General features: G+C 36.2%; 1 protein-coding gene across 1 annotated transcript in view; it reads right to left on the bottom strand.

The window, feature by feature from the left end:
* Positions 1 to 24588, bottom strand: part of VAV3 (vav guanine nucleotide exchange factor 3) — a 390869-nt gene that overhangs the window by 36821 nt on the left and 329460 nt on the right. Inside the window, exons 21-22 of the mRNA XM_060139483.1 lie at positions 13789 to 13854; positions 4147 to 4181 (exon numbers count right to left, since the gene is read on the bottom strand). Coding sequence (XP_059995466.1) covers positions 4147 to 4181; positions 13789 to 13854 — 101 coding nt within the window. The remainder of the gene's footprint in view (positions 1 to 4146; positions 4182 to 13788; positions 13855 to 24588) is intronic.

Genomic DNA, 24588 nt, shown 5'->3' with positions numbered 1-24588 from the left:
CAAGCTCTCCACCCTCTTGGTCTAATCACCACTGCTTGCTCTCTAAGCCTGCTGAATTACTGTAGTCCTGGACATCCCTTTACTCCCATTTCCTAGATTCTGTATCTCCCTCTTTTTTGGTTTACTAGCTCATCCTTCAGATTCCTATAAATGAATACATGGGATTTAGTACTCAGAAGGCCTCACATCTATGAACATATTTTTATTTTACTTAATAATCCTTAATTCACAGTTTGGCTGGATATAGAATTATAGGTGAGAAATTATTTGCTTCTCAAATTTTAAGGCATCGCTCTACTGTTCTAACATCCAATTCAGTGCCATCTTGGTTTCCAAGTCTTTGTATGTAATCTGAATTTTTTTCTCCCTGGAAACTCTCAGATGCTTTGTTTTCTCTATGTAGCAAACTTTCATGTTAATATGCCTTTCAGTTATGTGCTGTACTAAATGTTCAATATTGTCCTTGGCCCTTGGTAGCATCTTTGATTTGGAGCCATATACCCTTCAGTTCTAAAAAAAATTTTTTTTTTGTTGTTTTTTTTTTTTGATAATTGTTCTCAGTTTCCCTTTCTGGAGTTCTAGTAAGTGAAGGCTGGACTTCTCAAGTCACTTGCCTACTCTATCATTTTTTTTCTTTTTGAAAATTTATTTATTTATTTATTTTTGGCTGTGTTGGGTTTTCGTTTCTGTACAAGGGCTTTCTCTAGTTGCGGCAAGCAGGGGCCACTCTTCATCGCGGTGCGTGGGCCTCTCACTATCGCGGCCTTTCTTGTTGCGGAGCACAGGCTCCAGACGTGCAGGCTCAGTAGTTGTGGCTCACAGGCCTAGTTGCTCTGCAGAACGTGGGATCCTCCCAGACCAGGGCTCGAACCCGTGTCCCCTGCAGTGGCAGGCAGATTCTCAATCACTGCGCCACCAGGGAAGCCCCCTACTCTATTTTTTCTCTCATATTATCTCTCTTTGATTTTCTGAAGGATTTACTCAACTTTATTTTCCAGTTTCTGTACTCAATACTTAACTAGAAGAGCTCTTTCTTATTATCTGATTGTTGCTTTTATAAAACATCCATCTCACTTCTATGGATACATTGTCATCTCTTAATTCTGAGAATATAACTTTAAGGCTTCTTTCTTCTGCCCATTCTAATGTCTGTAATTCTTCCAAGTTTATTTTTCCTATTTATTCTTTACTTCAAGGCTTTTCTCAAATGCCTGGTTACTCCTTGTTGTCTGCTTATATTTAAGAGGAAGGGCATCCAAGCCAAGAACTGACTGGAAGCTCTGTGTGGAGGAAGCAAGGGAGGCTCATTGTGTGGGAACCTGATCGTTTGGCAAGAACCTTATGATGGGGCTGGATTTTAGATTTTTTATTTTGAGTCTATTCTGTTTCTTTAGAGAAAAATCTTCCAAATTCCTATCTGGATGCAAGAAGAGAGTAGTCCATGTGTGTGAGACACAGCTGTCACAGTACTGAAATTGAGCTGCACAAAGGAACTGGGAATCATCATCAGTCTGTATATTGACTTTCCTTAATTTGACCCATCTGGTTTCAGTATGACAGCTCTCCCAATCTCTGCTGGGCCTGCTCTTTCCAACTCTAGGCCCCATATGGCTCAATTTTTCCATGTAATATACCTTCTAACTTATGTCTCCTGCTAAGGTAGGGAAAGGTAAGTTGCCTGACTACTTGGAGGATGAGGTAGGTTCCTTGGCATCTGTATCCTTTTCTTCATAAGGATTTTCAGACAGTTCCCCAGATTTAAGCCCCATGCCTCATCCCTGCCTTCGTGACACCCCAAAACATAGATTGTTGAAGATAATCATCTTGAATTCTGTTTTATTTCATGGCCTATGAAAGAGATAAAGTTTACCTTATGGGAGCAACTTGTTTTAAAATGTGGAAATAATAAATACACCATACAGTTGGTGTTATTCACTTTCTTAATGACTTGAGAACCACAGTGTAATTTTTCTCTAAACAGTTTAGTATTTCTAAAATTGAAGATTTCATTTTCTGATCATTTTGTTCCTTAGCAGAAGTCATTTCACATGAAACTGCCTGCTTAGTGTGAAGAAATTGTCCAAGTTGCTCAGAAAAGAAGAAAAAGTAATTATGAAATTATACTATATCTATTTCTTACTGTTTTCAAGGGTCTTCCCTCATCTGAACATCTTGATTTTTTTTTTTTATCAGTAGGAACGATACTTTTCTAACTGGTCATATATTCAATAGAATTTTACATATTGGCAAGGGTACATTTTAAAACAAAGGGCTCAAAAACAAATCTCCTGTGCCCTGACTGGTTCCCAGGTACCTGATTGGTTTATTTCATAAAATCCATCACAGACGTAGAGAACAGACATGTAGACATAGGGGGAAGGGGAGGGTGGGATGAATTGGGCAATTAGGTTTGACATAAATACACTACCATGTGTAAAATACATAGCTAGTGGGAACCTGTGGTACAGCTCAGGGAGCTCAGCTTGGTGCTCTGTGATGACCTAGGTGGGTGGGATTGGGGGAGATGGGAGGGAGGTCCAAGAGGGAGGAGATATAGGTATGCATATAGCTGATTCACTTCGTTGTACACCAGAAACTAACACAATATCGTAAAGCAATTATACTCCAATTAAAAAAAAAATCCATCTAGTTTGTGGCTTTAGTATTTCTCATTACTCTTGTAACTATTATGCCTACTTACATGAAAAATAGTAAAAGAAACGAGAAGGAAACTATCATCACACTCTCATGATTTCACCAGTCCTTGATGTTTTTCAGTTTGATTATCCATGCTATCAGCTCTATTCTCCAAACTTAATTTGTCAGGATTACAGTCTTTAATTCCACGAAAAGTAAGACCTCAAATTTATCTTAAACCAGGTAAACATGTAGCAAAGATTTCCAGTTCCATTACAGACCTGCTACAATTTCTCCAGCAAGCTCAGTGCTGAAGCCCAGAGAGGGATGTCAGAGAAAGCAGACAATGACCACAGAAGGCAGAAATTGCTGGGGAGGGAGAGCAAGACTGCTGAGGAGAGGATCTCATACTATGGACAATATATTCCTACAGTAACCCGGCATTTTTCATGCTTTGGTTATATAACAGAAAATGATCAGAATTTAAAATATTAAAGAACTCAGGTGTTAGCTACACCTGCAAACTGAACTGGTACTATATACTCTCAGAATATCTCATTTATATACATATCCTGGTATCTAGTTTGTATACATATATTTCAATATCAAGAAAGTAAAAATAGATGCAGTCATTTTAAGAGGAGCCAAACTCAAAATTCAGGAAGCAAATATCAATAAGTAAATATGCCCATGTTTTGTACTTTAACAGGTGGTGTGCCAACGTACAGACAGCATAACTTGGAATCCTGGCTGTACCATTTACTAGCTGGTTGGCCTTAACCTTTGTTTCCTCATCTGTAAAAATAATAAAAATAACCTTCCTTATACAGATGTTGGAAAAACAAAACAAAATGTGTAAAATACTAAGTACATACTAAATACCCAGAATATGTTAGTTATTATCATATAATGATTATAACTATTCTAGATGCTGAATAGTTTTTCCAGTTGAGGATATCATTTCCCCTTAAACTCATAATGTCTAAAAAATAATAATCACTATCTACTGCTTCCTTGTTTCTGTTAGTGATACTGCTAACCTCCAAGTGTTATGTGAGCTCCACAGAGACCTAAAACTTTAGACTTGGACACATCTTGCTCCTCCAATATTATGTGTTATAAAATGTATTTTTAGGATCGACTGTCCTTTCTGGGTTAAATTTTAGTTTCAGAAAATGGAATCATACCTTTTTTCTCAACTCCATGAAATTTACTCTTCTAAAATACAATATACATATTTGCCCATGTCCCATTCCTCTCTGTGGATGGTATAAACTTTGGATTTACAGCCAAGTACATGTGCTTGTACACACACATGCACCACTCTCTGATAAAGATATGGAAAGGTCAGCAATATATAAATTCATTATGGTGTTTTGTTGCATCTGAAAACTGCTTTAGCCAGGACAAATGGAAATGGAATGTAGTTTACTACTCCCTCATTTAAGGCGTCCTCGAGCTAAGGGTATGGTATTTCAACTCAGCTACATAAACATTTTTAATACTTACCAGGGTTGGCAAGAATAATCTACTGGTTTGGGCACCTAGGATGTAAAAAGGCAAAAATAGATTAAGTTTACTTAAGGGAAGCTTTTAGAAATCAATCATTAATTCAGTTCAGCTGACTCAGCTCTATAAAACCCTAGGTAGCACAGTCCTAGAATTATCCATTGGCAATATTATACAGGGCGAATCATAGTATATGTCAGATAAGTAGAAAATAATTCATTTCACTTTAATTCTTTCATTCATTTTACTGCCACTGTACCTCTAAAGGAAGAGATAACAGGAAAAATATGAATTGGAATCTTTTGGTATTTATTATCAAGGCAGTTTAATCCTATCATAGAAAATTAAAATGAAAATGTTAGGAAAACCAAATAGCACACTGCTTTCCCAATACACGGGGAAAACAGGCAAAATAAACCATATACACCTGATATAGACTCTTATTGTGTATCACAAATTTTAAACTCTGATTTAGAAGTCTACCAACTGGAAAACCATTTATTTATGAAAAAGTCATAGGAAATACTCATTTTTCCCTTTTCTCCTATGGAGTTTTACAAAAGAGAAAAACTTTATTTTCTATGCAAATAAAGAAAGAAAAAGAAAACTTCTAGTTGCTGATTGCAATTAGAAAATGAGCAAAGCCAAAGAAGGCACACCAATATTCATAAAACAACAGATACAATTCATCCTGTGTAATTTTCATGAATCACCTGAATCTTTGATGTATACATTCCATGTTATTCCTGGGCCTTTTAATACTGCGTGATGAAAAATACTGTTACCCTCACTTGTAACTGAGGTCTGGTTAATGTGAATATATCTCTAGCTATGTCCATTTTCATAATGGGCTGTTAATATTTTGACCTTCCAGGTTAAGAATTATTTGTAAAAAACTATCCTTCTGGTCAGAACATCTCTAAAGTTACTAATCTTTAAATATTTTATCCTATGGATCACATTTTCAATTTCACCACTGTGTAAAATCCTGATACACAGATAACATATTGAAAGTAAATTATACCATTCGACTCCTGCGAATATTTTCTTATACCATTTTGTTTTCGCAAATAGAAATCAATCTTCAACAGTTTCCCTTTTAGTAAAATATACATGACCTCAGAAATCTGATGGGGAAAAAAGTGTTTTCCTCCTTCCCTCTACCTCTCTGTATTCTTCAAATGTATGCTTATTCCTAAACCTATCTCTCTCTTCCTGGAGAACGACAACAAAAAGAGAGAAAGAGGACAGAGCAGGTAAAGACCTTCAACATATTTTGACTGGATTTTCTTAGCTGGGAAGGATCCACAAAAGTGAAGAGTGACATAAAATTCTAAAGTAGAACAGAGATTGAGGCTGTTCCATCCGGATGTGTCCTTCTGAAGCTTTTTCTCTCTTTGGTACATTCTGATGCATGATGAGCCAGGACTGTCTTCTCAGCTGTGATCCCCATCATCAGAGTAGGATCCTGTCCTTTTCCATCTGACATGAGCCCTCCCCATTTCTATCATGTGTACTTTGGGCCCTCGTCTAGAGGAATATCTCATATATAAGGCTATAAACAATTTTGTTCTCATCTTTGACAGTTTTTCCCTAATGCCTTTTTCTGCCTTCATCATAGGCTGTTTACATTGTTAAAACTTCTGCTGTGGATGTAGCGTTTTAAAAAAATTTCATTGGGAATATAGCATACATATAAAATTAAATATAAGATATATGCTTCTTCCCAAGTACATTTTATAAAAGCTAGATGAGACAGAAGTGAACTTTCTGTGTTTGTTAGGCTAGAAATGTCATTATTTCATCCTCATTGAGGAAAGATATATTTCTAATTTTCTTTCAAAACTTTGAGTATATTATTCTTACTGCTTCAAATATTGAAATTTCATTGTATAGAATTCCCATTCAGTTCTTTTTTATAGTTCTTATTTCTCTGCTGAGGTTTCCTGTCCATTCATTATAAACATACAGTTAACCCTTGAACAAAACGGGTTTGAATTGCATGGGTGCACTTATACGTGGATTTTTTTCAATAGTAAATACTACAATACAACACAATCTGCCTTTGATTGAATCTATGAATGTGAAACCACAGATATGGAGGAACTGTGAATATAGAGGGGCGACTATAAGTTATAGGTGAATTTTCCACTGCTTGGAGGATCAGCACCCTAATCCCTGCATGTTTCAGGGGTCAACTGTATTTTCCTTTATTTATGTCCTTGAGCACAATTATAATAGCTACTTTAAAAATCCTTTCTTGCAAATTCTATCATTTGGGACATCTGAGGGTTGTTATCCTTTAATTGTCTTTTCTTTTGAGTGTGGTTCACGTTTTCCTGTTTTTTTGTATACTGAGTGATTTTAGATGGCCTCTTGGACAATTTGAATGATATGCTGTAGAGGCCCTGGATTCAGTTATGCTCCTACAAAGAGTGTGGTTTTTCTTAGAGCAGGCAGTTAACTTGTTTGAACTCCAACTGCAAACTCTGTCTTCCCTGTGGTAAGGGGCAACTGAATACTTCGTTAAGTTCTTTTAGCCTAAGCTGAGCTACTTGAAGTCTGCACCACTCAGAGACTGAGGCAATGTTTATACACAGAATTTGAGGTTCTCCCTCACTCTTCTTTCCTTTCTAAGATTTTTTATCTCCCTTTCCAGACTGTGTTTGCTTCAAACTCCATATTCTGCCCTTCAAGCCAGTAATACTGTGAGGTTTCTATCTGTATTTCAGCCACCCTGCATGGTGCAGCCCAGTGTTTGTCCTTAAGCTAGCCTTAAAGCCAGGAAGCTCACCTAGTATCCTTCTTCTGAATGTCAAGTCCTCTCCTAGCCAGTATGTTCAAATAGTTGTTTTTGTAAAAAATATTTTGTCCAGAGTTTGTAGTTATTTTCTGTGGGAGGATTGGTCCAATAGGAGCTACTTGACAATGACCAGAAGTGGAAACTCCTATTGTTTCCATTATTGCTGTTGTTAGCTATATGTCTAATCATCAACCCTTTATAGGTAATCTGTATTTTCTCTCAGGTTGGTTTTAATATTTTCTCTTTGTCTTTGATGTTCTGCAGTTTCACTAAAATGTATCTAGGTATTGATTAAGTTTAATATACTCTTCTTGACTATTTAGTTTTATCATAAATTCTGGAAAATTCACAGCCATCATTTGAACATTGCTTTCCCACAATTATTTATATTCTCTCTCTCAATAGACGTATTTGAACTTTATCATTCCATTCTCTTACATTCTCTCTCTCTTAATCTTTCTGGACTGTTCACTGAGAAATTTATTCAGATTTTTCTTCCAATTTTCTGCCCAGCTGGGTCTCATACATCATGTAATGTTTCCATTGTTCCTCATTTCAGTTGCTATATCTGATTCTTTGTGAAATATGCCCAAACAAGAGTGACTTGTTTTCCTTTTAGACTTTTATTCCCCCTTTTATTTCTTCAACCATATTAAACATACAATTTTGAACTTAGTATCTGATAATTCCACTACCTGTTGTCTTTGTGGGTCTAATTCTGCATTTTATTGTCTCTGCTGACTTTTGCTTAAGGTGGGTTTGTTTCCTCATAAATATAATTATTCCAAATAGTGAATTTATAATCCCTGGGACTTTATCAGTAGAAATCCTTTGAGGCGCCAATCTAGAGAGAATCTGTACTTGCACTGGGAACACAATCAATGTGGCATCATTTTATACTATGTTTCTTTTTAAAAATTTTATTTTATATTGGATTATTGCTGACTAGCAATGTTGCATTAGTTTTAGGTATACAGCAGAGTGATTCAGTTATACATATACATATACATCATATACATATACAAGTTCTTTCCCCATTTAGGTTATTACAGAATGTTGAGCAGAGTTCCCTATGTTATACAGTAGGTCCATGTTGGTTTTCTGTTTTAAATATAGCAGTGTGTAAATGTCAATTCCAAACTCCCAATCTATGCCTCCCCTGCACCGCTCCCCCCCGGTAACCATAAATTCATCCTCTACCTCTGTGAGACTGTTTCTGTTTTGTAAATAAGTTCATTTGTATCATTTTTTTAGATTCCGCATATAAGCAATATCATATAATATTTGTCTTTCTCTGTTTTACTTCACTTAGTATGATAATCTCCAGGTCCATCCATGTTGCTGCAAATGGCATTATTTCATTGTTTTTAATGGCTGAGTAATATTCCATTGTATATATATACCACATCTTCTTTATCCATTCATCTGTCAGTGGACATTTAGGTTGCCTCCATGTCTTGGCTATTGTAAATATTGCAACAATGAATATTGGGGTGCATGTATCCTTTTGAACCATGGTTTTCTCTGGATATGTGCTCAGGAGTGGGATTGCTGGATCATATGGTAGCTCTATTTCTAGCTTTTTAAGGAACCTCCATACTGTTCTCTTTAGTGGATGTACCAATTTACATTCCCACCAAGAGTGTAGGAGGGTTCCCTTTTCTCCACACCCCTTCCAGCATTTATTGTTTGTAGACTTTTTGGTGATGGCCATTCTGACTGGTGTGAGGTGATGTCTCATTGTAGTTTTGATTTGCATTTCTCTAATAATTACTGATGTTGAGCATCTTTGGATGTACCTCTTGGCCATCTGTGTATCTTCTTTGGAGAAATGTCTATTTAGGTCTTCTGCCCGTTTTTTGATTGGGTGGTTTGTTTTTTTTTCTTTTTATTGAGCTGCATAAAGTGTTTATTTTGGAGACTAATCCCTTATTGGTTGCATCATTTGCAAATATTTTCTCCCATTCTGTGGGTTGTCTTTTTGTTTTGCTTATGGTTTCCTTTGATGTGCAGAAGATTTTGAGTTTAACTAGGTCACATTTGTTTATTTTTGTTTTTATTTCTATTACTCTAAAAGATGGATTGAAAAAGATATCGCTGCAATTTATGTCAAAGAGTGTTCTGCCTGTATTTTCCTCTAAGAGTTTTATACTATCCAGTATTACATTTAGGTCTTTGATCCATTTTGAGTTTATTTTTGTAAATGGCATTAAAGAATGTTCTAATTTCATTTTTTTACATGTAGCTGTCCAGTTATCCCAGCACCATTTATTGAAGAGACTGTCTTTTCTCCACTCTATGGTCTTACCTCCTTTGTCATAGACTAATTGACCATAGGAATGTGGGTTTACTTCTGGGCTTTCTATACTATTCCATTGATCTATATTTCTGTTTTTGTGCTAGTACCATACTCTTTTGATGACTGTAGCTTTATAGTATAGCCTGAAGTTAGGGAGCCTGATTCTTCCAGCTCCGTTTTTCTTATCAAGATTGCTTTGGCTATTTGGGGTCTTTTGTATCTCCATACAAATTAAAAAAAATTTTGTTCTAGATCTGTGAAAAATGCCATTGGTAATTTGATAGGGATTGCACTGAATCTGTAGATTGCCTTGGGTAGTATAGTCATTTTGACAATATTGATTCTTCCAATCCAAGAACACGGTATGTCTCTCCATCTGTTTGTGTCATCTTTGATTTCTTTCATCAGTGTCTTATAGTTTTCAGAGTACACGTCTTTTGCCTCCTTAGGTAGGTTTATTCCTAGGTATTTTATTATTTTTGATGCGATGGTAAATGGCATTGTTTCTTTAATTTCTTTTTCTGATCTTTTGTTGTTAGTGTATAGAAATGCAACAGATTTCTGTGTATTAATTTTGTATCCTGCAACTTTACTGAATTCATTGATGAGTTCTAGTAGTTCTCTGGTAGCACCTTTAGGATTTTCCACGTATAGTATGATGCCATCTGCAAACGGTGACAGTTTTACTTCTTCCTTTCCAATTTGGATTCATTTTATTTTATTTTTCCTCTCTCATTGCTGTGGCTAGGATTTCCAAAACTATGTTGAATAAAAGTGGCAAGAGTGGATATCCTTGTCTTGTTCCTTATCTTAGAGGGAATGCTTTCAGCTTTTCCTCATTGAGTAATGATGCTAGCTGTCACATATGGCCTTTATTACATAGAAGGCATCCACACTGGTCCTTTCATATTTTCTATTTCCTCGTGGTTCAGTCTTGGGAGATTGTAGCTTTCTAAGGATTTGTCCATTTCTTCTAGATTATCCATTTTATTGGCATATAGTTGCTTATAGTAGTCTCTCATGATGCTTTGTATTTCTGTGGTGTCAGTTGTAACTTCTTTTTCATTTGTAATTTTATTGATCTGAGCCCCTTCCCTTTTTTTCTTGATGAGTCTTGCTAAAGGTTTATCTATTTTGTTTAACTTTCCACAGAATCAGCTTATAGCTTCATTGATCTTTACTATTGTTTTTTATCTCCATTGCATTTATTTCTGCTCTGATCTTTAGGATTTCTTTCCTTCTATGAACTTTGGGTTTTGTTTGTTCTTCTCTCTCTAGTTGCTGTAGGTGTAAGCTTAGTGTGTTTATTTGAGATTTTTCTTGTTTCCTGAGGTAAGACTGTATTGCTATAAACTTTCCTCTTAGAACTGCTTTGGCTGTGTCCCATAGGTTTTGGATCATTGTGCTTTCATTTTTATCTGTCTCTTGGTATTTTTTGATTTCCTCTCTGATTTCTTCAGTGATCCATTGGTTGTTTAGGAGCATATTGTTTAGCTTCCACGTGTTCATGGTTTCTTACAGTTTTTTTCCTTGTAGTTGATTTCTAATCTCATAGTGTTGTGGTTGGAAAAGATGCTTGATGTGATTTCAATTTTCTTAAATTTACTGAGGCTCGCTTTGTGGCCCAGCAGGTGATCAATCCTGGAGAATGTTCCATGTGCACTTGAGAAGAATGTGTATTCTGCTGCTTTTGGATGGAATGCTCTTTAATATCAATTAAGTCCATCTGGTCTAATGTGTCATTTAAGACCTGTGTTTCCTTATTGATTTTCTGTCTGAATGATCTGTCCACTGTCGAAAGTGGGGTGTTAAAGTCCTCCCCTATTATTGTGTTACTGTTGATTTCTCCTTTTATAGCTATTAATATTTGCCTCATATATTTGGGTATATATATATATTTATAATTGTTATATCTTCTTCTTGGATTGATCCTTGCTCATTATGTAGTGTCCTTCTTTGTCTCTTGTAGTAGTCTTTATTTTAAAGTTTATTTTGTTTTATATGAGTATTGCTACTCCAGCTTTCTTTTGATTTCCATGTTCATGAAATACCTTTTTCAGTCCCCTTACTTTCAGTCTGTATGTGTCCCCTAGATCTGAAATGGTTCTATTGTAGACAGCATATATATGGATCTTGTTTCTGTATCCATTCAGCCAGTCTGTGTCTTTTGTTTGCAACATTTAATTCATTTATGTTTAAGGTAATTATTGATATGTATGTTCTACTATGTTTCTAGCTTAGTATTATTTAGGTCACAAAGCTAGTATGAATTCCAACCCCCCATGTGGGTGGTTTTTGGATCTAAAGTTAAGAATTCTTAGGGGAGAGAGACTTTTTTTTCTGTTCCCCACCAAGATCCAAGACAAAGATAGATAGGCATATCTTCTCCTGTGGGATAGTTTTCTTCTTGTTCACCCACTGAGCGCTCTGCGATTCACAGAGAGACACCCAAGTTTGCACTGTGCTTTAGCTCTAGGCTTTCTCTCCAGTAACCATATTGCCAGAAATGAAATTGTCTCCTGTGTTTTTCCTCCTTCTGCTTAGCTTCATTCACCTAACTTAACCTACAACCAACAAATGAATCTATAATTTCATTAAATAAAGCAGTAAAAATTTAATAGCTATTTATTAATTTTAAGCTATAAAAACAATCATATTTAGTTGGTAGTCCTACCCACAATTATGTGTTCCTCTACAACTCTTCATTAGCTAAAATTGTAAGCACATTTCTTTTTCTAGTAACTAACCAGATCACAAAATATCATTCAGTATTATCCTATAAGCTGATTTAATTACTATCTGCCATTGTTAATTACCTACATTTAGTTAGGAACTTTTGTTTGCTTTTTCACTTCTTTGTTCATTCATACAACAAAAATTTATTAAATACCTACTATGTGCCATACTATTCCTAAAATAAAACTTCAAATGCTCATTCTATGCTATATTCAAGGAGCTGTGAAAAGAAAACAGTACATGGTACATGAAATGCTTAATAGTTTTTTTTTATTGGAGTATAATTGCTTTACAGTGTTGTTAATTTTTGCTGTACAATGAAGTGAATCAGCTATATGTATACATATATCCCCTCACTTTTGGGCCTCCCTCCCCTACCCCCCCCATCCCACCCATCTAGGTCATCACAGAACACCAAGCTGAGCTCCCTGTGCTAGGTTCCCAAAATCTTAATGTATGTGCCTACATATAAATATCAGTTCTTTAAGCATAGGAAGCCTTAATCTTATTCATATAAATGACAGAAAACTAGCTGAAGAATCATTTTTGCTTATCTAATTAAATGAGAGTGGTATGAAATTTCAATAATTGTTTTCAAGATTACAACATAACCTGAATAATATGTGGCATTAGATCATAGAACCAACAGAAATAGCAAGAGCTTTTTTTTTTTTGGATTCCCTTTGCTTTTGAAATTAATTAAGCTTGAATGAGTGGAGTAAATTATTCTTCAGACTACATCTGAGGTTAAGGATGGCAGACATTCCCATTTATAATATTAAAAAGAATGTTCAGTTTAGAAAACTGGGAAAGACTGAAATAAGGCAAGCAGAATAGTTTAAGAAGGTTTTTTTCCCCACAAACCAATAACTCCATTGTATTAGTAAAATAATTTCCTTTAATTAGAGTTAAGAACTTGAAAAGTGTCACAGAAAAATCTACCCCAAACACCAAATTACGATGATAAAATAACATCACCCTAAACAGAAATTTATAAATTTCATAAAGCATCAGAGAGTATATTTTATGTTATATTCATCCATAATAATATTTGAGTAAATATTCATTTTTCTTGTATCTGCCTAACGTGTTTGATGTTTTCAGAAAATGTCATTACGACACTAAATAAGCAGTTATGACAAACTAAAGCACAGAAAAATATATTAAGAGATTTGACTGAAGAATCTGCGGACATTCATGCTTTCTAGCAGGCTTTCAAACACACTAGTTGAAGTGCAATCTCTCTGTAACCCAAAGTGACTGGAAATATATTAGACCATACCATTCTTACCTCAGAGGGAAAAGGGAAGTTTGTACAATACATCTGATCAGTAGCTTTAGTTTATTCCTTCTAAAACCTTATAAAAATGTTAATTTTGTAAATTATACTAAGTAAAATTTTCCTGTTGCGTGTATTCCCTTAACATTGTTTTTTTTTGCGGTAGCGGGCCTCTCACTGTTGTGGCCTCTCCTGTTGCAGAGCACAGGCTCTGGACGCGCAGGCTCAGCGGCCATGGCTCACGGACCCAGCTGCTCCGTGGCATGTGGGATCTTCCTGGACCGGGGCACGAACCCGTGTCCCCTGCATCGGCAGGCGGACTCTCAACCACTGCGCCACCAGGGAAGCCCCTTCCCTTAACATTTAAAAATATTTCCTGACAATGGAATCATCATAATCTTGGAATATGTTATTAATAAGAAAATATTAATAGAATTAATGAGGGGCCAGACCAGTATCCTTTGTACTTTCTTGACAATTCATTATAGCATCAAAAAACAAAGTAGAAAGAAATAAAATACTCACACATGGGCAAGGCTTGACAGCATCACTCGGAAAAAATCCAACCTCTCCAGATGTTAAATTTCTACCCTAAATTAGAAAAAAAGATGCCAGTTTTGAGAACAAATTTACTATAATGATGATCCCATAGCAGTAGATGCATAATGTTGTCAGTTGGGATCCTCAGAATTACTTCCACATTGTATCCAGTCCTAAGCATTAACTGACTATGGCTCAGGAAGGGAAGCATAAGCAGAAAGGTTTTAAAATTGTTAAACTTTACATATGGCTTCATATCACAATTATAAAATAAGAATTCAAGTTTGACTTTCCAATCTACCATTCAGTTTTGTTAACTTCACACCCCTCAATCCTATAATAGAGATAATAGCATACTATATCTTTCAAATTTATATTCATAAATACAAGTAGATCACATTGGTTTTGTGTAAGCTCATAATTAATTAGGATATTGGTATCCCTAACAGAACTCATGAGAATGTTCCTCCAACAGGATGAGACATTTCAAGACATGTGGAAATGGAAAATAGAACATAATATGACATTTTAGATGATTTTCAAATTTAGGAGAAAGAAACAGGATACTGATTAAGGGAAAGGGACAGTTAAGATGTTGGAAGAAAGGATTACGACTCAAAACGCCATTGTAAATGAGAAAAGAGGGAAGAAATTAACAATAAGAAATGAATTTATTCTTGGAGACCTTTGGTCAAATTCCTCTTTAAAACAATCTCATGACACAATTGTTTCCCTTTTCTAGAAAGACAAACTGTACTCAAAACATACTGCAACAGGGCTTCCCTGGTGGCGCAGTGGTTGAGAGTCCACCTGCCGATGCAGGGCACACGGGTTCGTGCCCCGGTCCGGGAAGATCCCAAGATCCCACATGCCGCGGAGCGGCTGGGCCCATGAGCCATGGCCCCTGAGCCTGCGCGTCCGGAGCCTGTGCTCCGCGACGGGAGAGGCCACGACAGTGAGAGGCCCGCGTACCGCAAAAACAAAACAAAACATATGGCAACAATAAGCACATGTAATTAAAAAGTTCTTGTGAGATTATTTCTCCTTGTCCAGATATTGGGCTTGTTTTTATTTGCCGTTTAATCATTGCTTGCTTCTCAGTAGCTCAGATGAATAAGTTGCATTATAATTGAATGCTACATGCTCTATTATTTTTGACAAAGAGAGTAACAAAAAACGATCAGAAAACATCTCCCTCTTGAAGTAGTATCGCTTTGTTCCCACAGATCTTGGCTATGAGTTTGTGGAGGAAATTTTAAAAAGTGGGAATCTAGAATTCAAGACAATGATGAGGAGGAAGACGAGGAGAAAAGGGAAGATGGGGGAGGGGAGAGTGGGAGAGAGAGAAGGTAAGTGGAGCAGAAAAGGGGGAAGAGTCAGAGGTATGGGGAAAAGGAGGGAAAAAAGAGAAGAGGAAAGGGTGGGGTTAGGATAGAAGGAGATCAATTACGTAACCAAGCAAGGAGAAGATAATAATTTTGGCCAGGTTCTCAAACCACATTGCACTTGCATATTAGGGAAAAGGTAAGTGAACAAGAGGGGTATTCATTCATTTAGTCAACAAATACAGTATCTCGTGTTTGGTTAGACACTGAGAAAAATGCAAAAATTCATAAAACAGTTCTTGTTTTCCCCTGTATTTTCAGAAGATATGTATACACCTAATTATAATACAAAATAGAAAGGGCTAAATACTGAAAGAGGTACAGGAGATGCTATGGAAATTCAAAAGCTAAACTGAGTATTGGGGGTTTGCCAAAAAGCTACATGGAAGAGGGGGCACATGAATGTAAAATGTGCAGGGTTTAAACAAATAGAGATGGAAATGGAGAACATTCTGAAAACAAAATACATCAAGAGAAAGGCATGGGGCTAGGAAATTACAGGATGTGCATGGGAAATGCAAATCGTTCCCTTTAAATGGAGTTTAATAATGAGTAACACTTATTGTACCCCTAACTGTATGCTAGACACTGCCCTGAGTGTTTCATTTAATCCTTATAATAATCCTTTGTCGTAGGTCCAACTACTATCCCTATTTTAAAGGTGAGAAAAATGAGACATAGAGGAGTTAAGTGATTTGACCATGATCACAGAGCCAGTAAGTGACAGAACCAGAATTCAAATTCAATTGTTCTAACTTCAGAGTTTTGCACTGCTTCTCGCTACAGTGTAAGACTCATAAAAGGGCACAGTAGAAAGAAAGCTAAAAGGTACTAAGGAACCAGTTTGACAGTGATATCTGAATTTATCATTGGCCATGGGGTTTCAATAAAGGGGTTATATTATATTTTAGAAGAACTAACCTGGCATCAGTATGCAAGCTGGCTTATAGATGGGCATGACTTTATAGGTGAGAATAACATTAAAGAAATGGTGTCATAGAAAGGGAAGGAGGTCTGGAGGAAGGGAAACAGGTGCTAGAGACATCATTTAACTACAGTGTTTGGGACCTGCCTATGGATTAGATATGGGAAGAGAAGACTATGGGAGTTAAAGATTGGGGGAAAAGTCAAGGATGGAGGTGATCCATCCAGATAACACAGATTTAGATGGCAGTCATATAGAGGGGAACCTTGAAATCACAGGAGCAATAACGTTGTGGAAGGAAATGTAGACAGAAGAAAACAATACTTAGAGAAATTAGTCTAATTAGAAGGCAGGAAGGAACCACCAGGAGGGAGGAGAATCAGACACTAGAGTGTGATGGCAGCACAGTAACTATAAGGTTTGAAGGAAATGTTCCTTTCATTCAACTGTATTTACTGAGTGCTTTTTGGTGCTTTATTTTAAGCATGACACTGAGATACAAGTAAGTAAGTATAATATTTGGGGACTATATGACTAGCTAGACCCTTATATAAATATAAATGCACCACGATGCTACCTGAGTAGAAAATATAAGGGTGTGCAGGTGGGAACCATGTACTGACCGAGGCTCATAAGTGAAAAGGGTGATTGTTTTAAAGTAAAATAAGACCTCTGAGAGTACACCAAAGGAGGTAAGTCTGTTTTTCAGGGGAAAGGCCTAAGCAAGAGCTTTATAATGTTTTTTTAAAACCTATATTTGAAGATGTATCAACAAATTGGAAAACTTTGGCAATTATAAGAACGGTGAACTGTCAATTCCTATCCTTCATCAGAAAAAGAACAAAAGGTCTTACTCTATTGAATGCAGAGTTCGGGAAAAGCAGTGATATTCTGTGACAGTGCATTTAACACTATTGGAGAACTCCCAGGAGAAGGAATTTTTCTCACTAAGCAGACTACTAACATCATTCTGAATTTTTTCCTTAATGAAATGTCCTAGCAGTGCAGGCTACATTTCCTTTATGGTCACAGACATCCCTTAGATGACAAAGAGGTGAGAAAGAATTTAACATAACAGACGGGTAGATGAATAAGGTCACATTTCCTCACTAATTTCTATGAGATGTCAGTTTCAGCTATGGGAAATAATATGTGCTATACTTAATGATTTTCCACTTATAAGGCAGTAGCCATCCTACAACATTTGGAAGATTAAAAAACAAAGTAGTGTGTAGGTGGGGTGTCTTTGGTTCCCTGGTGTTTGTGTGTGTGCTGTGCATTGATCATTCATTAATACTAATGGGCGGAGCAGCTATCAATCTCCTACGCATGGATGGAACTGCAGACTGTAGCTATGAAATCAACCATTTTCAAAGGCAATGATTTTGTATACTTTATGTGATCTATTTATGAAATTTTTACTAACCTTGATAAGAGACATGTAGCTGAATTTCCTTTTTCTTTACTTTTCCTGTGTGGGCATTTTATTCCGGGTCAGATAATCAACTTGTCATTCCTTTTATGCCTATTACAAATGCCAGAGATAGGGAGTCTTCTTTTCGTTATCCTCCTGTCTGATGTTTGTTTTTGTGAGTCCCTTAACATCTTCAAGGTCAACTTGAAAACATTTACAGTTATGTGTCATCTGATGTACCATACAGTGCTATCTTCATATGCATTTAGTCTACAGGGCATTCTCTACGTTATGTGATGGGACTTTTGTAAATCTAACAGTATAGTTTGGGTCATTATGAAAATATTCTCTTTGGAAAATACCTGAGAGAATAGGTTATGGGCTGTATATGGTAAGAAAGATGCACCTTTATAGCTTTCATTAAATGTTGCAGACATAAAACAATATTAAATTATAATTCATAAAATAATCCCTTTTTTCCTGAAAAGCAAGTTGCTTCCTGTATAAAAATGAATCAAACAGAAAATTGACAACTGTCTCTGAAATTCCTGAATGTCACAAATATAAATGCATATTCAGACATTTATTCCTAACTGACCTTTGGTTATAACGATTTTTCATTTTTCTTCAATAGGAAACTACAGGGACTCATAATGAATTAAAACTACTTAGAAATGCTGGTAGAAATGATATTTACAATCTACCTATATGGAGAAAAGCATTAATGTATGCTAGAATGGCAGAGCTAAAACTGCATTTTTAAACTCATAAACAAGGATGGCTGAAAATGATAGAAAATATCCTCCAAAAATCTTAATCGTAAATTGCTTGGCTCCTAACTTTGTACAAAGGAGAAAAAATTGCTTTAAGAAAAATACAGAGTGTCTTTTCCCTGTGGCTCATTTATCCCCTTAATACCACCTGGACTGGAGATTTAATGCACTCCTGGAGTAGCACTGAACAATTTGAAACAGATGTGGAAAGCTGAATGTGAAAGGGACAGATTAATGGTTATTTATGAAAGATTGGAAGTTCTCCCAAGTTACAATGCCCTAAACACTTTCAATGTATGCATGATGGTGCCGTGGAGATTACTAAGCGATTTATCACACATGGGTAAGGGCCAGAGCAACTGTCACTCTGGCCAGTCACTCTCTCACTGTCAGAAATACACAGTCTGCCATGAGGGGCGGCGGAGGGGAGATGTACAGGGTGGCCATGAATTATGGGAATACAGGTGAATATACAAATTAATTGACTGAATGGATGGATAAGCTTTTAGCAAGCACTACTTTGGGAATTATTCTGACCGGCTTCTTTTTTTTTTTATTCTTCACTTTTTGTGAGTATGTGAAATGGAACCAAAGGACCAGAAAAGGAGAGAAGACCACGACAAAGAACCTGTCTGAAATTGGCCTTTGGTAAGGAATGATCTCTGATCATAGTTGCAGCCACACTGTAACCAGTGTCATCGGTTAGATATACATCAGTGTTAGTTGTTGGAAAACAGAAAAAGGCAGTATCAGACAGCAGGGATGTGGTATCAGAAAAGCTCATTCTCTTCCCAGCTCTGCTATAAAAATCCGTGCAACTGCAGGCAAGCCTCAATGATAAGGAAGAGGATAAGATCGGCCACACAGACCTCACCAGGGTGTTACAAGGATCAAAGAATTAACATATGTGAAAGCACTTGGTAAATGCCAAAAAATCCCTATTCTTTGTTTTTTCCTACAATATTGCTTTTTGATTTATCTCAATTTTTTTTACCCCTAAATTTTCATTTTTTTTGGTTGGCCTATTCACATGTCATTAAAATAGAAATACCTGGTTCTGCGTATAATCCCACCATCTTTCTTATTTATATTTATGCAAGTTTGCTAAGCCACAAGTAACAGGCTCTCATATGTTTCACCTGAATAGGAATTAATTGCATTGCAGACAGTCCATTTCTTTATCTCAATGCTTTCTTGCTAGTACACACATTTTTTTCATTGTTAATTGCTTCTTGTATGTTGAGTAAGGTAAGAAACACATTTTTCTACACGTGAACACCATGAAAATTTGCCAAACATAATTGCATATGGTTATACTGAATGGTCCTAACAGTGAATTCCAAAATATTCATGCACACACACACAAAGGAACAAAACCATAAACCATGTGCTTTTACCATTTCTCAGTCAAAAGAGAACAGGGTCTTTAACTTTTGTCCAACGTATAAACAGTAAACACAAGGTTTTTCAGAAGGCTGTATGAAACTCACATTCCTGGTATAGTTCATCTGTAGGTAAGTGGCTGTCATAAGCTTAGAATTCTGAATAACTCTAAAAAAACTTGCATCTTGATCTAGGATCTTTGAAATTAAATTTATCTTCACTTTGTAAAGGTTTATAATTGCATCGAGTCATCAAAATATGTGACAAAGGCCTCTTTTATATTTGATGGTTTTTCCAATGCACACAAAATAGTTTATGTTTACTATATCTGAAATTTTGGCAGACAAAAGTGTCAAAAACTACAAAAGAAAAGAATTGTGAAATGTATGCTAAGAAAAACCCACTAAAAAGCCATAAGCTGTATTTCTACACTTATTAGATGTGAGATGAATATAAAAGCAGAATGAGACTTGAGACTGCAGTATATTTTTCTTGCTATCCAAAAAATGTATTCTGTGAGGTTCTTGGATTTCTCCAGCAGGGAAGGGAACTCTATAGTTATGGGCGTCTTGAGGCTTTTTCTCCAGATTCTCACTGGCTAAGACACTATACTACACACAGTGCAATCTTGAATCAAAATCTTATAACTGATGAAAGAAAAATCAGCAAGCAAAAAACCAATCTGCATGTAGGTAAGCCAAATCCTAAGTGGTTACTCAGTACAAAATCTGGAAAGAAAAACACAGTTCTACCACATCTTGGAAGAAATCCTATTTGGGGAGAGGCCACATAGTCCCCAAAATAAGTCAGGATTACCAAAGGTCCAAAATATAGATATTTGTTTTTCTACTCCTAACAGACAATTGATGAATGTTTTCCTATCCTTGGTGATTTTAATTTTAAGTAATCACAAAGGAAGTATTCTGAGTAATAGCACCTTACAGAGTATATGCTCATGGCAGCATTAGGCATTTTTAAAGAAATTACTCTTCTACTAAGGACAGAATTAGTATTTTAATGAAAAGTGTATTGGCTTCTTTATTTACACTATGCTAGGTACCAGGAGATTAAAAATGAATAACATGGCTACTATCTTCAAGGATCCCATTCAGATCATGTCTTAACTAGCTTTTGATTTGGTTATTTCCATAGAGTTTTATAGAATTTTGGATCAGAAATAAAACTTTTGTGGTAATATTGATAATTTGATAGGTATAGAGAATCAGGAACCCAGTATTCTCTTCCTGGCTTTCAGATCTTCAGGAAGTCATTTAATCATTCTTGGCTTCAATATTCTCACCTGTAAAATGACAGACTTTGAACCATGAATTTCTGAGGTCTCTTTTACTACTAAAGAAGTTCTTTGTTTATATGATCATGTTTCCCAAGCCCCTACAGTTCTCTGGTCAGTTACTGTTACTAAGAAATATCTGAGCTACAGACTCTTAATTACGGATACTACGTGTCAGTAATTTAATCTGGTTGTACTTATAGAAGAGAAGAACATTTCAGGTCCTTAATGACTTTCATTCTAACTCAGTGTGAAGTCTTCCGTTTTCCAGGGTACACAGGATTGACTTGTTAGGAATGACATTCCTTCATTCATTCTTTAGGAATTCACATTACCATGAATAATTAAAATTCAATATATGTTATAATCTGATAAATTACTTGGCCCAAAGCCTTAAGGGTATGCACACATGCACACTCTATTGAAACCCTTCACAGTATCAAATCAATTGCAGATTGATGGCCCATGGAAGGTATTCTGTGCTTGACACAAACTTGTAGTAATTATGACAGAACATAGCTTATATGGTGGTAAAATAATAGAAGAAAAAGGACCAGAACAGATTTCCTCAGAACTTTTTCCTTAATAATGTTACTCTCTGTTTGGAAAAGAAGAGGTAATACTTTACTGTTGGAACTTCTACTTAGACAGCAGAGACTTCATCTAGTCATATTATAACCTACATTTTGCCCTGTCCCAAATGTAGGTTATAATGGGAAACACGGGAAAAGTACCAGTAAGAACTGTTAATCAAAAATGCCTGTCTTGAGAGTTAACAATTAGGACCTCACCCACTTTGTCAGGAGGTTTGCCAATTCCCACAATACAGTCTGTACACTTGGAAACATTCCTGCAAACTCAGTTTATGATCTATTCAATCAAAGCCAGTTGGCAGTTACCCAGGGAAAATGATTCTTATAGGCCTTTACTAATGTCTATTATCTTCCATAATCATCTCTCCCGGGCCTCTCTTGTTCTATTACAGCCACATTCTGCCTTTATCTACTTTCCTGTAATTAGGGACCCTGATTTAGCTCAATATTTTGAGGTAAACACCTGTCAAATTAAGATCTCATAATTACAGGACATACTTATACCAAATCAGCCTCTACTCTTTTCACACAGCTTCTAATCTTCTAATGCACAATTTCAATTCTGCCTTGGTTTCTCCTAGTTTTACACAAGGGATGAGCAAGTGGTGAGAGGCAGTGTAGAAGCCAAGCCAAGATCACCTGAGGAACACCTGGAACCTGCTCCAGTACTGCCTAAAAAGGTATCGCTGTCATGGTAAAAACCAAGTTTCAGATTTCATAAAGAAACGCCCTGGAGTAGGAATCTCACCTAGGAAAAACAGTTCCCAGAGATGTTTACTCTCTGGTTTGTAACGCCAAAGCAATGAGTCTTTTGGTATCAGGAATCAAGTTTTCTTAACAAAAGAGATACGATTCTTTCAGAAATATTTCTTTTGTGTTCTGTTTGCCTCTGATGATGATGCAGTCTGGCACTCGAATTTTAGATCAGGAGAAAAAAATGCATAGTTTTAGAAAATTCTATTGTAGCTAATATTCTTGTGTGGTCTAGAAGGAATCAGAAAAGTCTCCTCCTTATTTAGGGCAAAGGAAAAGAATGCTTTGAAGTGACTTGACAACGAAAGTAGCAGGCAGAGATGTTGTTGGGAGGAAAGATCCACTAATTCCCCTCCACTTACCTCCCTTCTTTGGACATCAGAGGGTGTCTGGGTCAGGTCCTGTGTTATAGGACAGATGGCTTAAGCACAAAAGGTCAACAGTTCCCACAAGTAAGCACACCGTTCCCTAAGCAAAGTTTCTTTTCTGTAAACCCCTGTCCCTCTGTTTCCTTCCCACTCCTTGAGGTATCTAAGGCCTTCCTGGTCCAAACCTGCTGTGAAGAAAGGGCTCATGATTTTATCCTGTTTATGTCAACTATGTCCTTTAGAATTTATCATTTGTGATTTTATGTCTAATTATGAAGTAAAAAGTTTAATATCTGACTAAAGAAATTTCAAGAATTGGGTATCAGAATTGGGTGAGCAGAGTGGTCTTCTATGAGCCTGTGTATATTAGCGGGACTCTTCATATTAAATGTGGGGAAGATGAAATTTTAAGCTTTTTAGAAACCAAACTGATACTCATTTTCCCACTTCCGAAAAATGAAGCTCTTTCAAAATCATTAACAATGATATTTCAAATCAAAATCTTTCAAAATCATTAACAATTACACCCAAATATACTTTTTCTCCTTTTCAATTTTCTTTCAAGTTTACTTCCTATTTCCTATGATTTTTACAAAACCAACATGCTTGTGAGTCATTTAAATATTAAAATCCCCATTTTATAGATAAAGAACTTGAGGACACAAGGTTAAATAGCTTTAAGACTATTCTGAGAGAACAAAGATAAATTTAAATCTGAGAAGATGAATGAATACTTTTATGGTTTTTCAAATAACAGCATAAAGTGTAATTTGAGTTAATAAACAATGAATTTGAAAACTTGTAAATAACATGTGTTATGGAAATAGGAGCTCTAACCAGTTATTCATTTTAAACCCATGGACTGAATGCCTCTCTTATTCTAGGCATTAGAGATGAAGATGTGAAAGCCATGGTTCTTACCTTTCTGGAGTGCTCTAACTGGACAGAGAGACGGATGAATAAACCATTAGGACACAGTATGATGAGTTACAAGATAGAAGTCCTTTTGGTTCAGATAATGTGACCCCCAAATTGAGTCTTGATGGTAAAGAAGGATTTATCTAAGAGAATGTGGGTAGAGGGGAAATTTCAGGCAGAAGGTAAAATATATGTCAGTGACTGAAGGTTTGAGAAAACATGTCTCCTATGAAAAAGATCCCTTCAATTGAACCCTCCAATTTTTTTCCAAGTTAGAATGAGAAAAAATGCACCTGTAAAAAAAAATCACCTGGATTGTTCGTTTGAACACAAATAAATACAGCAGTCATGTGGGAAGCAAAAGTTCTGACAAGGTAAACTAAGACAAGGGTCAACTTGCTGCAGTCACTACCACTGTGTCTTGAGGGCTCAGACGGTGGTAAAGGGGGATTTAACCCCTTTTTGCCCATGGCCAAGTCCAGGGCCAACCCCACCCCTCCCCCACCCCAGGCTCCTTGCCTCGGGACTCCGTGTGGGTAGGAATGCTTCCCTCCTGTTGAGAATCTCCCTAAGCTCAACTTATTTTCTGACTTTTTATTCTTTCCTTTGAGGCAAAGAGTTAAAAAAATTTAGAAAGCAAATACTTCTACGTAAAGCAATGTTTTGTTTCCTGATTATTCTACCAAAACAGAACTAAACTGCCTTTAAAAAAATGTGTTTTCCTTAAAGGTATAAAAAATTACAAGTGACTCTCCTAAAACAAAGAAAGGATGCTCTAACATATAGAACTAAAGTAGGAGACCAGAAGTCTGGAAGAGAGTCTAATTTTAATTCTGCACATGCCGTCCTATAGATGGATGATAAATTTGGCCCTTTAAAAACCACAGTTATAATTTACCTTCTTCATGGAGATTTCTGTGAATTAATCAGAATGCGTGTAAAAACATTTTCACTCCTTAGAATAAAGATCATGTAGATGTAT

This window comes from Lagenorhynchus albirostris, chromosome 2 (assembly GCF_949774975.1).
Source record: "Lagenorhynchus albirostris chromosome 2, mLagAlb1.1, whole genome shotgun sequence".
Lineage (NCBI taxonomy): Eukaryota > Metazoa > Chordata > Mammalia > Artiodactyla > Delphinidae > Lagenorhynchus > Lagenorhynchus albirostris.
This window is presented reverse-complemented; position numbering and strand designations above follow the sequence as displayed.